The sequence below is a fragment of the Hippoglossus stenolepis genome, chromosome 21, assembly GCF_022539355.2.
Source record: "Hippoglossus stenolepis isolate QCI-W04-F060 chromosome 21, HSTE1.2, whole genome shotgun sequence".
Taxonomy (NCBI): Eukaryota; Metazoa; Chordata; class Actinopteri; order Pleuronectiformes; family Pleuronectidae; genus Hippoglossus; species Hippoglossus stenolepis.
In genome coordinates, this window is record NC_061503.1 from 8,241,999 (window position 1) to 8,256,038 (window position 14,040).

General features: G+C 39.8%; 1 protein-coding gene across 1 annotated transcript; it reads left to right on the plus strand.

Annotated features, from left to right (window-relative positions):
- Nucleotides 1-3,660: 3,660 nt before the first annotated feature.
- On the plus strand, nt 3,661-13,301 carry ccz1 (CCZ1 homolog, vacuolar protein trafficking and biogenesis associated). Its single transcript, XM_035146287.2, has 17 exons — nt 3,661-3,956; nt 4,970-5,045; nt 5,149-5,245; nt 5,380-5,477; nt 5,724-5,817; nt 6,201-6,281; nt 6,359-6,406; nt 6,596-6,679; nt 7,380-7,555; nt 8,081-8,162; nt 8,595-8,656; nt 9,289-9,400; nt 9,717-9,750; nt 9,908-10,025; nt 11,773-11,931; nt 12,578-12,705; nt 12,826-13,301. Exons 2-17 carry the CDS (start codon nt 5,032-5,034, stop codon nt 12,879-12,881), a joined length of 1,443 nt encoding a protein of 480 aa, XP_035002178.1. The 5' UTR covers nt 3,661-3,956; nt 4,970-5,031; the 3' UTR covers nt 12,882-13,301.
- The last annotated feature ends 739 nt before the right edge of the window (nt 13,302-14,040 follow it).

The window sequence follows — 14,040 nt, forward strand, 5'->3', positions numbered from 1 at the left end:
CATTCCCTCTTTTTGCCTGTCTCTTGTTATTTCTCTGTCATAGCAATGAAAGTAAGTAATTGTGTGTGTCTGTGTGTGTGTTCGGGGGGGGGGGACAGGCAGAGTTTGACACTACATGATGTTGACAAATCGAACTGAAATAGTGGGGATGATAGAGTGAGTAGAGAAAAGAAAGGACAGAGCTATAGAGAATAAGGGAGAGTAAAAGATCATGAAAGAGACCATAAAGCCGATAGGGTCGGAGTAGCTCACGGAGAAAATGACAGATACCGAGGGAAAGAAAAACTTAAATTCATTCTGGTTGTCATCAGGGGAACTCTTCTCCCCGTGCACACGGAAGCTGTAAAGGCACGTGGATTCGGGTTGGCCCCAGTTACTGAGGACATGCAGCTCCACAACTCTGTAGACCTCATCCGTGTGTTTCTGGAACCAGGGCAATGGGAGAAAAGAGGAGAATAGAAGAAGACAGTTGTACAATTTAAGAGTACATTTAAGATGTAAACATTAGTGTACAGTATTCTGACATTCAAGACTTCACACAGTTTTCAGCTTCGACCTCACTTTCACCAATGGTAGAGCCATATACTAGGGTCTGTCCTCGTCTTGTTATATAGAACAGGAAGTAGTATGGGTCATGTTCTGTCTTCCTGTAAATATCATAGTGTCTTTGTCAATTTGGATTTGATAGATTGAACTTACAGGCAGCTTGAATGTCTGTGTGGACTCTCCATCCTCTTCAAAGGTAAAAGTCCCCAGCTGAGTTCCTTTATCTGAAGAGTTTTTCATCCCCTGAACGAGAGAAATTACAGGGTCATCGTGGTGACGACTTAGAATCCAATTTTTTCTTCCCCAATGTTTAAAAGTGATAGGACTTCTGGGAGAACTCACATAGATCTCAAAGTCTTTGGGCGCGGCGTCCATGCGGCCATTGGTCGAGTTGTGGCGTGGGAGGTGGTCCAATGTCACATGGGTTATCTTTGTATGGTGAGAGAGAGCGATGGCCAGAGTTCCCTGGGCCCCGGATAACGCCCAACATTTCCCTGCGTGCAGCTCTGAATAACCCTGTCGAGGAAGGAGATGCAGTCAGGACAAATGAAACTGATAAAAATCATTGAGACACTGAACAACAGAGAGGACAGATGTCTTTAGAGTGAAGACAAAAAGAGGACGACGAAAGATTCTTTTAAGGTTACCTACAAATTCAAGAGAATACAGGTTTTAGGCATTTTCAGATTGGTAATTAAAACAAAACCCCCCAAAAAACAAAAGTGTTTGTCAGTAGAAACTCTATGTTAAAAACATTTTAGTTGTTAATTATAATTTGGTGCCGTATTGTGGTCTTTCTTTTATCATCTGTCTGATTGTTAATGTAGTATTATATTTTTGAGTCTGTTTCAAAGTCCCAAATGTGGACTAGGTTTTTCTACGCGACCACAACTACAATGTTCAAGTCCAGAAAATGTTAACGAAGAAATATATACTTTAAACAACAGGGATATAGTTTGAGAATCTAAATTGCTCAGAATCTAAATAAATTGAAGTTACAGACACACATGCACAGTGAGTGATATGCAGGTGATCTGCAGTTGAGGCCTACCTGCACAGCTGCATGATGCGTGATGTTGGATTGAGGAGGGAACATGATACCTGTCATCAATGGAGAAAACAGGAGGTACTTTAGAGCTCTGCATGTCCGAGAGAACGACAAGTTGTCGCCTAAATGTGAAAACTTGCCAGATGACATGCTAACTTGAGTCTTATAATATGTCACTTACATGATAGAACAAGGAGGTAGAGGAGACACAGAACACAAAAGTTCATTTGCTGCAAGGACTAGAAAAAAAGTCAATTTGTATCAAAGCTGTATGTGTGTGAACGCGGAGCGATGTGAACAAAGGCTGCATAAATCAACTTAATAATGCCAGTAAAATAAGCACAAGCATGAGCTTATCTGACTAACACAAAGACACTTAAACATATCCATCGACAACATACCTAAAGCTGCCAGATGAATCACTTTTGACGGAATTGTGTCAGCGATCGTTGATACTGAGTCTGCAAAAAAAAAAAGTTCCCTGATTTTGATTCAAGATGAAAAGCTTGATAGACAGAGAGAAATTTATCAAATTGTGTTAATTATTTCATGCAATTGTTATTGCTTTTGTTTTAACTGGAAGTCATATCAATATTGCTCTAAAGCAATAATTTGTTTTACCATTAAACTGGCCTGCAGTGACAGGTGGCTCGTGGTTGGGTGAAGATTTATGTTGGTCCTTCAAAAAAAAAAAAATGAAAACACTTTTTCCATGCTGAGCTGCTGAAATGCTTTTCTGGATCCAAACAAACCACAGAATGAAATACCAATATCACAGGAATGTTCTTTTTCTTCTTTGTTCAGTTTATCGGTGGGTGGCAACCAATGTCAAGGTGCATTACTTAAATATCAAAGGAATGTTGTCACTGCCAGTTAAGGGATGTGTAATAATGTGGCAAAGCCAAGATTAAAGGCCGGATTGAGGGCAGGACCCTTAATGATGCATTCTTTAAAAACCCTATTTCCACTGAGATTGACCATCTTGTCGATAGCACTGCAGACTCATTACGATTAACATTAGACTCCATAGCGCCTATAAAAAAGAACATGTGAATTCAAGAAAGCTTCAAGAAGACTAGACAGGAAGTGGCGCTCCAACAAACGTGTTGAAAATCACCTATCATTAAAAGCCAGGCCCTCCACAAAGTAGGAGCTGCCTATTACTCCACATTACTAAAATATATATATAAAGTTTACCTAAAATTTCTCAATACATTACATAAATAATTACCCATAAAAATTGGGTAATATTTACTCTTGATTTGGTAGCAGGTAATTGTTAATATAATCAATATGACTAGCTAAACATTATTTATTCAGGAAAGGTAGATTTACTCAAAAATATTGCACTGGTATTGATCATGTCAACTATTTTAAATCAATCCAATCATCAAAAAATAAACAGGATAAATGTGGATTTGAGGGCCCTGCCCCCTAACAGTCAACACAGTCCTCGTGTCATTAACAGCTGCAAATGCTCTATAGTTTCTGCAACAATGGATCACATAATATTTCAAACCTTTCCGGATTGTGAAACCTTTAATTTATTTGTGAAAATAAAATGAAATGAAATAAAGACCACAGCTGCTAGATTATCCTAGAATATATTTTTAATGAATACACTGTTTCTGATTTGTAAGAAATGTGTGTGTGTGTGTGTGCGCGCTCATGTGTGGGTGTGTATATTTTGGAATTGGACAGATGGTGGAGGATGGTGACGGAGAAAATAAATAAATAAATAAAAGAAAAATAATAGTATTAAAAACTATAGCAATGATGATGACAGTGATAATACTATGTATTATTGCATTAGCAATAATACATAGTTTATCATTCTAAAAACAACAATAACAAACGAGACAAAACATGGTGTAAATGAGACACTGTTTACCCCTGAGACTCCAAACGTGTTTTGTGGCCTCAAACCCTTCACCCTCACCTTCATCGGCACAGTGGGGAGTAGATAATGAGTGGATTTTCATTTTTGGGAGAACAATCCCTTTAAATACAGAACACATAACAAACAGTGCGCCCTGTGCGGACCCGGACCTTTTATTTGTCTTGGTATCGCTGCCGCCCGAGCACTTGAGCGTGTGGCACCGCGCTGTCTGAATCAGGAAGTTGAAAATGTTTAGAATGCGGCGTCTCCTCTCATTAAGCTCTTTTTATTTATTTACGTTGTCTCCGGCCACGAGCACCTGAACGCGTGGGCTGAATTCTCTGTACGGCGGGTGGCACCGTCGTGTTGCTCCGTTACCGTCACCTTTTTCTCACCGCCTGGACCTTTGCCACCACAACTCCACTGCTAGCATAAACAGCTAGCCCGCTAGCTGCCCCGACTCACCTCACATCGGCCGCTTGGGTAATAACAGTGACTGTCAAGTATTTGTACTCGTTAACTACAACACACACGTTACCCTCAATTCAGCGAGTTGTCATTTATTAAAACCGGCTGGATTTACAATGACATGGAGGTGTGTTAGCCCACCTCACGAGCACTTAGCTAGCTAAACATACAAGAAACTCAATATGACATGAGAACAGTAGCTATGTACTTAGGTAAAAATACACTGTGCTTGTCTCCACTTACGTTATCTAATCTTATCTAACCCTACGAGTTTAAAGGTGTATTTAAAATATCGTTATTGACATATATAACGTGACCATCAGTGTTTCTTTTTTACCACAAACAACAAACACTTACATTTGTATCCAAACGTTTTATACAGGTTGTTTTCTATTGGGACATTTACCTATTTATATATGTACACATCAGACCCATTTGTAAACTCAGACTGGGCAAGAAACGACATAATTTGATCCTTCATGAACACAAGCGATAATCGAGATTATTTTTAATACAAAGTGTGAAGCACTTAGAGCTGTCCACCTGTGATCGGATGTGTCAGGACGGATGTTAAAACTACGTATGAACTGGGCCTAAATAACTTTTTCCCCCCATCCAATTGGGTGTTTCTCTGCTGATTCTGATATCCCGACTCAGGAGTATCTGTGTGCACCAGCTGCCAGTTAATCACAGTGCACTTATTTTCTCTTAAGTTAAAATCTCGATACCTTCCTTGTTGTGTTTAACTCACAGGACTGTATTTTACTTCATGTAATTTGAGGCTAGGGATCGCTGTGGCATTAAAAGTTAAGTCAGAGGCTGAACGAATGCAACTGTGAATGGACACGCTTAATGCCAGAATCTGGACAGATAGTCTTCCAGTACGTCAGAACCGTGCGTCCCGGGAAAAGATGCCTTCTGTGTTTCCAGCTTTGGATGCAGATCCACTGTACTCAGTGTGACCCATCAGTTAGTATCTCAGGATTTGTCTTGCCTCAGTATGTGATGTACTTGTCTTCACCCTGCAGGCACACGGCATGCGAACCACACCGTCTCCGGAGCAAAGGAAATCCAGACACAAGTTACACTAATGCTGATGATTAGGTAAAGATGGTGATAAGGCTGACGTTGATTTAACCTGGAAGAAACCTGGAGATGTCTCAGCTTTTATGTCTTCATCAGCTTTTCTCTTTTGTGTCTGATACAGCCCCAGAATGGCCTCAGGAATGCAAGAGAAACAGTTCACACCCTGTCTGCTTAATTTTTTCGTATATAACCCTACATTTGGACCACGAGAAGGAGAGGTGAGCTTGACTCCTAGAGGAAGAGTTGTCGTGCACATGTTTTACACCTGAATCATTTGACTTTAAACTCTGTAGATGTTAAGAAAACATTTTATAGGGTAACTAAATTCCTAATCCAAAGATTCTATATTTAGGAGGAGAAGAAGATTTTGTTTTACCACCCCAGTGATGTTGAGAAGAATGAGAAGATCCGAAATGTGGGTCTTTGTGAAGCCATTGTACAGTTCACCAGGTACAGATCTCAGTACTCTGCCAAAAACAGAGTTTACATATAGTCGTTGCTAGTATTTCACTGAAAGGGTGGATTTGGGTGTGTTTATTCAGCCTTTTGGCATCTTTGTAACATTTGACTTGGGCTTAGAAATGGTCTTAATATTGATAGCATGGCTAAGTTTGACAAACTGCATAAAAGGAGGGTCAGATCTTCTGTTTGGGTGTGTCTCCTTGCTCCTCACAGTCACGTCTTTTTGTCCTCCAGAACCTTCTGTCCGACAAAACCGGCTAAATCCCTGCACACACAGAAGAACCGGCAGTTTTTCTTCGAGCCCGAGGACAATTTCTGGATAGTCATGGTATCTTAAAGGCCCATATGTACAGTTATTCAGCATATACAGATTATTTTGTAGACTTCGATTGGAATGTAATTTAGCTTTTACGTCTCCAATCCTTTTGTAATCTGCAACTTTTGTACGTATATATCTCAAGAGCGTGATTCCTGAAGTAAAAATCCCATTCAATTTCTGAATAGAGATTTTGATTATTAGCCATAATATTGTAAACATCCAATGTAGTTGACCTATGATATCAACAGTATTTTAGGAAACAGTTGGAAAGGGATCATTCGCAATGGTTCTTGGGAGTCGTAGTTCTTTCAATCTTAAAAGAATTGTGTACACACTCTTGTACCTTTTTACATTTTTCAGTTTTCCAATCATTTATTTTGTCTATTCTTCAGGTGGTTCGAAACCCCATGATTGAGAAACCAAACAAAGATGGTAAACCTCCCACAATAGAATATCAGGAAGAGGAAATACTTGTGAGTACTGAGAGAGACTGTCTTCATTTTTATTTTCTTAAAAACATTTTACTTACCATTCCCTTTTGTCTTTGCAGGACACTGTTTATGGTGCAGTCGTAAGACAATGCTACAGCATGTACAAGGTTGGTTCCAGTATGTTTTAGATGATATTATCTGTAATGCTTTTAGCAGCTTAATTCTTTTACTTATATAAAGTGTATAATGTTATCATCTTCTTCTAAAAAACATATGGTGACAAACTACTTATTTAAGGACTTAATAATGCACAAAGAATCCATTTGGTAAAAGTGATTACTCTCCTCGTGCTGTAGCTCTTCAATGGTACGTTTGTCAGAGCGATGGAAGCCGGCGGAGTGGAGCTGCTCATACAGAAGCTGGAAAAGTTCTTCTACAGGGTAAATATCTCTCCACTTCTTACTCACTGATTTGATATTGCACACTGTTATTTACACAAAGTCGGTCAAACCACAAGTAAACGTTTTGAGCTGCTTTCAGACATGCACTTAACTCCGGTTATTCTACTGCCTCTGCATGCTGCACCACCCCTCACTTGACCACTCTGGAGATTTATGTGTTGTTGTGGAATGGTCTGACCGGAGAATCTCCTGCTGAGTTCATATCTGAAAACATCTTTTGTTTCCTTGTAAATACTCATGTCACTCTTGGAAAAAGTGGTGAAATCAGGCATGACCGGCTGGAGTCATGCCTGATTTCCTAGTAAATATCCGCCTGCATTAGCTGTCTTCGCCTCAAGCTTCTGTCACCTCTATGGAAAGCTGCAGCTCAAGGCGACACACCAAGTATACATAATTCATTTGTGATTAGGGAATACCCTTCTTAAGTTAACACAGGCTTCCCTCGCCACCATGTAACTCAACGACAGTGAGAAAGAGAGAGGCTGTGGGGTGCATATCAGAGGTTGAATGTCAGTGGCGCTACTGCTCGTGCGGGGCGTCAATCATTTTGAGTTTCCCGTTCCGTTTTCTTTATTGCACTGTAAGGAGGCACTTGTAGACAGGTAAACTAACCCCTTGCTCCTTCCCTTCTCCTGTGTCTTGTCATTTTTGTTGTGTGCGGTCACTCTGGGGTTTCCAGTATCTGCAGACTCTCCACTTGCAGTCCTGCGACCTCCTAGATGTATTCGGAGGCATCAGCTTCTTCCCACTGGATAAGATGACCTACCTGAAGATCCAGTCCTTTGTCAACAGAGTGGAGGAGAGCCTCAGCCTGATCAAATACACAGCCTTCCTGTATAATGACCAGCTTATCTGGTACAGAGTGCTTGTTGAAAATGTTTCCTTAACCGTGTGTGCCTTCTCCCTGACATCCACTACCTAGGAATTGATGGCTTCTACAATCTTGTATAAATCGAAACATTAGCCTCTGCAAACACATCATGACATGCTGTGTAAACAGAGGTGGATTTAAACATAACCTCTAATCCTCTTTGTGGTTTATGTCCTCCCTGGCACGCCACTTGCCTTTAATTTCACTGTCAACCTCCAGTGTAAGCACGGGGGGGGATTATGTGATTTCTAATGAATTGACTTGAGAGCAGCGTGATCATTTAATGCAAACTGTCAATAGACAAATAAAGATGAGCTGTTTAATTATTGTCCAAATTAAGTAGCTGCATCGTGTGCTTTCATGCTCGGCTCTGGAGTATTGATTGTAGCGCGTTTTACAACCACTGCTGAACTATAATTACCCCCAGGAGAGACACAATTATGATTTTGCACAGTGTGTTGTGAAGGTTATAAGGTTTAAAGGTTTAGCCTCTTTTGTTTTGTCTGCAGGAGCGGATTGGAACAAGACGATATGCGGATCCTGTACAAGTACCTGACCACCTCACTGTTCCCCAGACACTCTGAACCAGAGGTGAGGAGATGGGAGAGCCAAATGAACCAATTAAAAAATAACAGCGCACACTTTGCTAAGGGCACAGAGGAGTGCAGTTTAGAATTTGGTGCGATTTGGACATGCGGTACATTCAACATTAATAAACCTTGAATAAACAGGCTGGGATATCAATATCAATCAAATTTGCTTAAGTATGTGTTGCTAATGTTACAATTTCATGTTTGGTGTGTTTTTTGAATTGTAGACGCACCCAAACATAGATGAACATATTTGGAGCTGGTGGTCATAAACTCAAACTTAAACACATTAATGATGAACTGTAAAGGAGTTATAATATGAATGGTCCTGACAGATCGCACAAGACTGTTGACCACAATATGAGGCATTATTATTGCTTCCACAGCGAAGCCACACATTCTCACTTCACCATTTTGTCTTCTCTCCTGTCAGTTGGCCGGCAGGGACTCTCCTCTGAGGCCAGAGGTCGCAGGGAATTTATTGCACTACGGAAGGTAAGTGTCGGTATAGGTGTACCTGCTTCTTCTGCACAGGATAGGATCAAAAAGAGAAGAAAATTTGTAATATCAAGTAAAGACAAAGCATTGCACATCCAAAAGCGTACTGATACTTGATGTGCACATGAATGTTTGCATGAGAATGTGTATCTGATTGCCAGCTTTATGTGGTTTTCCACCGGCAGTGAGTTTTTCTTGGAATCAGATACGGAGGAAACTCCCTTTGCTAACACATTGTTGTCAAACAGCAGGAGTAAGTGTATTGTATGTATCTTCTGAGTTTCAGTGTACATATGCAACAAGACAAAGTTGGCTCAGGTACTTAAATTCTTACAAAACCTGTGTCTTGTGATGACTTTGTTTCAGCTTGAGGTGACTCAAGTGTAAAGGTGAAGTTTGGCGGCTGCAGTCCAAGTCTGACTCCTGCTGAGCTGTCATGGGACAGAAAACACAATTTTACATGACACACTAGAATATACAGATTACAGTGTTGAGGCCAGAGGTGTTTGCTCTAATGTCACGCCTCCTCTTTTATACTAGTATTATGGAAGTCATAATCTTTGTCAGATCACCTCTACCACAGCCGCTCTCTGAATATTCCCTCTGCTGAACACATCTGTTCTCTCCAGGTTTTTGACAGGACCCACCAACCTTAAAGATCCAGAGGCCAAATTCAGATTCCCCAAAATCTTTGTCAGCACACAGGACGGCTACGAAGAGCTGCATCTTATTGTTTATAAGGTACGGTAGAGTAAATGTGATCTGTTATTTCGTGACAGTCTACAGGAGTAAATATATTAAAATAGGGGGGAAGTTGTTATTCATTTTTTCAGGTGAGACTCGTAATCTGTAATGGGGGGGATGTGTTTATGAACAGTAGATTTAGGATGATCTATTCCATTGCTCTATTAAACGATATGGATTTTTGGGGATTAGACTGCAGAGTTTTAAAATGATGAAATACGTCCCATGATGCTTATCATCACGTTAATGTAATTTCTAACCTGAGTGACCTTGACTCTGCATTTAAAACCTGCACTGATCTGCCCTCTTCCAGGCGATGAGCGCTGCAGCTTGTTTTATGATCAGTGGTAAGTGTGCACCTACTTCTATGATGAATTATCCCTTTTCCTAGTTTATTTTTTATAATTTGATTCTATTATGTTGCTCTTTTATAATATTTTGACCATTCTGCAGCTCGTATAGAGCTAAAATATGAACTTGTATTCCTCCTGTCCCCCTTCCCAGCTTCTGTGGACCTGACGAGGGAGTTCTGTGAAGAGTTGGACGGCTTGGTGGGACCTCAGCTCACCTTGCTGGCATCTGATATATGTGAACAGTTCACCGTTAACCGCAGGATATCAGGGTCAGTTGAGAATCCACCACTGTCTGAATTTCTAACCCGCCTCCTTATGTTTTCCCTCTTTCTCTCTCCACATATCAGTTGCCTGCTTTTGAGACAGTCTAGAAATAATGTAATTACACCAGAGAATTTTCACATTTGAAGAGCTAGAATAAGAAGTTGTTTATATTTTACATACATCTTATTTTAACTGACAGCATACGAAATCCTAATATGAAAATGTACAAAGCCCGTTTTAAAACTAAATGAATGCGATGAAAAAGCTGCACAGCTAAATGACAGATACACAACTGATGATGGTTCCCTAACTTTCACTAACATCTGCTGATGATTGGCAATTGATCATAAATATATTTCAGAGGATTTCCAAACGTACAAGGGATACTGACCATCTTTAAAATAATGAATAATTATTTATTTAAAAAAAGAATTTTGACTAGTTCTTCTCAAAAAACAAGGTTGCATGGTGAATGAAGTAGCCGTGTCATCAGTTTGCAGTTGTTCCTTTGTATTAACTCTGTCTGGTTGCCAGTGATAGATGAAACTCTAATACCATTAAATATTGTCTTGGCACATTGTGTGGGTAACTGAAGCAGTGTAGCTTTAAAGTCTGGCACCCCGGCCTGCTCTCCTTTAACCCCAGCTTCAGATACGCCCTGGCCTGTAATCTAAGACTGGACTCTCTGGCCCAGACAATTTGATGGGCTCCTTTTTAATCACTGTAGTGAAGAATCCACTAAATAAATAATGCCGTCCCTAATTTCTCTGCTGGCACTCCGGTTCGTGTCCTGATTTGGCCTGGTGACACTGTCAATGAGCTGCAGCATAGATATGAATCAGTTATACGACCTGTTTTAATACATGTCAGGTAACTGCCCTTAGCATCCAGAGTGATTACTTGCTGTGTTACAGTCTCTGCCCCAGAGAGAACTGAGCTCTTAAACCTCACAATAGTGGGATCTCACCGTCGTATAGAGGGGCCATGGCTCCAGGTTTAGTGTTAAAACACAAGATGTGTCATTCCTCTCAATGTACTTGCAACTTCTCCTGCTTTGCGACACACAAGATGAAAAAAGGAGAAATGTGCGCACAATGGGGTTCAGACTTTCTACGTGTGTGATGCCTCTTTTTCATCTTGAGATCTGTGTTCTTTTTGTTTAGTTTTTTCCAGTTTTGCATTAAGCGCATTTTTGAAACATCTTTCTCCAGAGGATCACCTGCTGTTCTCTCACATGGGCTCTTTCGGATATAATCCAGATTTTTCACCACGGGGCTGGCAGGAGAAACTACGGAGAATAGCACCTCCTCTGAATCATTTCAGGAGATTATCAGTTCAGTGCATGTCTGAAAGCTGCTTCATAGAAATCAGTCCCCTATATATGCCAGATCTTTTTTTCTTATCAAGAGCTATGTATTATTCCTTGGGAAATTCTTGAGAATGTCAAAAACAACAAGAAATTCATCAAATAAATTCCTAGATCCGGCTCTTTGTCTGGGTCAAACATTTGATGAGTCCTTTCTTGGCCCATGTCCCATCCTTCCAACACGTTTTGTGGAAATGTGCTGAGTAGTTTTGGTTTAATCCTGATGACAAACAAACAAAACAACTTCATCACCTCCTTGGCAGACGTAATGAAGTTGTATCCTTTGAACAGATGAATCATCTTTATTCACTAAAGACTGGTCCTTGTTTTGCCTCTTGTTTATTTAGTTTAATTTATCTGTTCTTTTATTTATTGTGTCCATACAGGCCAGAGAAGGAGCCTCAGTTTAAGTTCATCTACTTCAACCACATGAACCTGGCGGAGAAAAGCACCATCCACATGAGGAAGACAGCCAGTGTTTGCCTTACCTCTGTCCACCCTGACCTCATGAAGATCCTGGGAGACATCAACTGTGACTTTGCCAGGTACAGCAGAGAACATCCACTTCGTGAGAGTGCAGCAGTACTTATCTTTACCAAATGCCTTCCAGGCATTTTCCAGAGTTTTTCTTGGGGCTGGCCACAAATCATTTCTGTGGTATTCTTGGTTTTCCCAGTAGAAACCAAAGAGATGCTATAATTGATTTGTTTTAGTTATGGAAACCTTTCAGTGTCAGTGGATGATACGGCAGCATGAGGCCATTAAACGTCGTTTGACGTGGTCATGAGACTGTAGTCATGTGAACGTTTTCAGTCGGTGGGATGAAACCGTGGCATCGACGTTTATCTCAAAAACAGTGTTAATTTGTGTTTATATAGTTGTTGTGTAGTTGCTGCTCGTCATCTTATCTTGTCAGCAAGGTCAAAACTCACTCACTGTGCTGTTATCTCAATTAAATATTTGATTTTAGGTAATTACATGTGGTTCTCTTGTTTGTTTGTAATGTTAAATATTATTTAGTACACAAAACTTCAAAGAATATTAAAGTTTATGACTTTTTGAAATCACATCATAGCTGCTTTCAAAAATGCACTTTTCTCCGGAGGAGGTGCATGCAAATGTTCCAGTGAGTGTTATTTCTATATATTTTGTTCTTCTTTCTGTTCTAAGTTTTGTCTGTCTCACTCCCAGGGTTGATGAAGATGAAGAAATCATCGTAAAAGCAATGACGGACTACTGGGTCGTCGGTAAGAAGTCAGACCAGAGAGAACTGTACGTGATCCTGAACCAGAAGAACGCCAACCTGATCGAAGTAAACGGTATGTCTCCTCCACCCGGTGAAGAGTAAATCTGTGTCATTACAGCCACAGTAGACAATCCACCCTGCTACTTAATCTCCTCTTCACCCTTAAAGCCTTTTTCTCTTTTCTCTTCCACAGAGGAGGTTAAGAGGCTTTGTGCAACACAGTTCAACAACATATTCTTCTTGGACTGATGACGCGGAGCGACTGTTCCAGCACACTAAAAACTGTCACTGTTGAGGGTTGTCATGACAGCATCAGCGTAATGCAATAATTGCATTGTAAAATACAAAAAAATATAATAAAAAGCTTTTTTTTATTTAATCTACAAGAAATTAATGTAATTATGTGTAAAAATCCAGATTTTTACTGTACATGTCCTTTTCTTTCATTTTCTTTGTACATACATGTTTCTTTTTGATTTCTTTCCGATTAGAAGTTGTTCATGCATTTTCTTTTTGTAATGAACACATTGTGACAGTTTTTCAAATTAATTTAAAACGCTGACAGCAGTTTACTCCAGACCCTTTAAAGTTTTAAAGATTTCATCATATCAAAAATATTTTCTTTGTAAACAACTGTGCTAACTTTAAATAAATTAAGAGTTAATGTGTGACAAATGTCTTTTTTGGGTTTAGAAGCTTGACAATGACTAAACTTTTGCACCATCTTCCAAATGACAACATCATCATCACTGACTCCACGATGGTTGTAATGTTTTAACACCTGTTTGTTTGTTTGTTTGTTTGTTAATTAATTAGTTTTTTTGTTTATTGAATTGATTTCCTAAAACTTGGTGGTAGTATTGGACATTAGCCAAGAAAGAAATCATTGAATTTTAGCATGGATGTGAACCAAGGGTCTGACTTAGAATTTTTTTCTTTAATGCGAGATAAAGCATTTGTTTTATTTCTCAGATTTCCCAGGAAATGGATCTTGATGATAAATATGTGACATGTTAAGGGGACTGATATTCATGGGCGTGTACAATTTGGTTCAGATCCAAATATATATCTAGATCTAGTGGATTTAAATGTGGTTCCATAAGGGGGCTCATGTTAACAATGTTTATTTTATAAGAGTTGCAGACACGGGCACCAACTTGGCGATTAACCTGCTCAGAACTGGAGGTCGAAGATGTTTCCAGCTGAATTATTCTGAGCTTTTGATTCAGTTTTATGATGAGCAATCTGTAGTCGATGCAAAAATATAAGAAGGTAGAATCAACCTCACCATGTCCCAGGCCAAAGACCCTTTTATATGAATCTGAGTTGCATGCCAACCCATAATTACTTGGTGCCCTTTAGGCCAAGACAGCATAAAGTACATTCCCTAATACTGTACTGTCCCCTT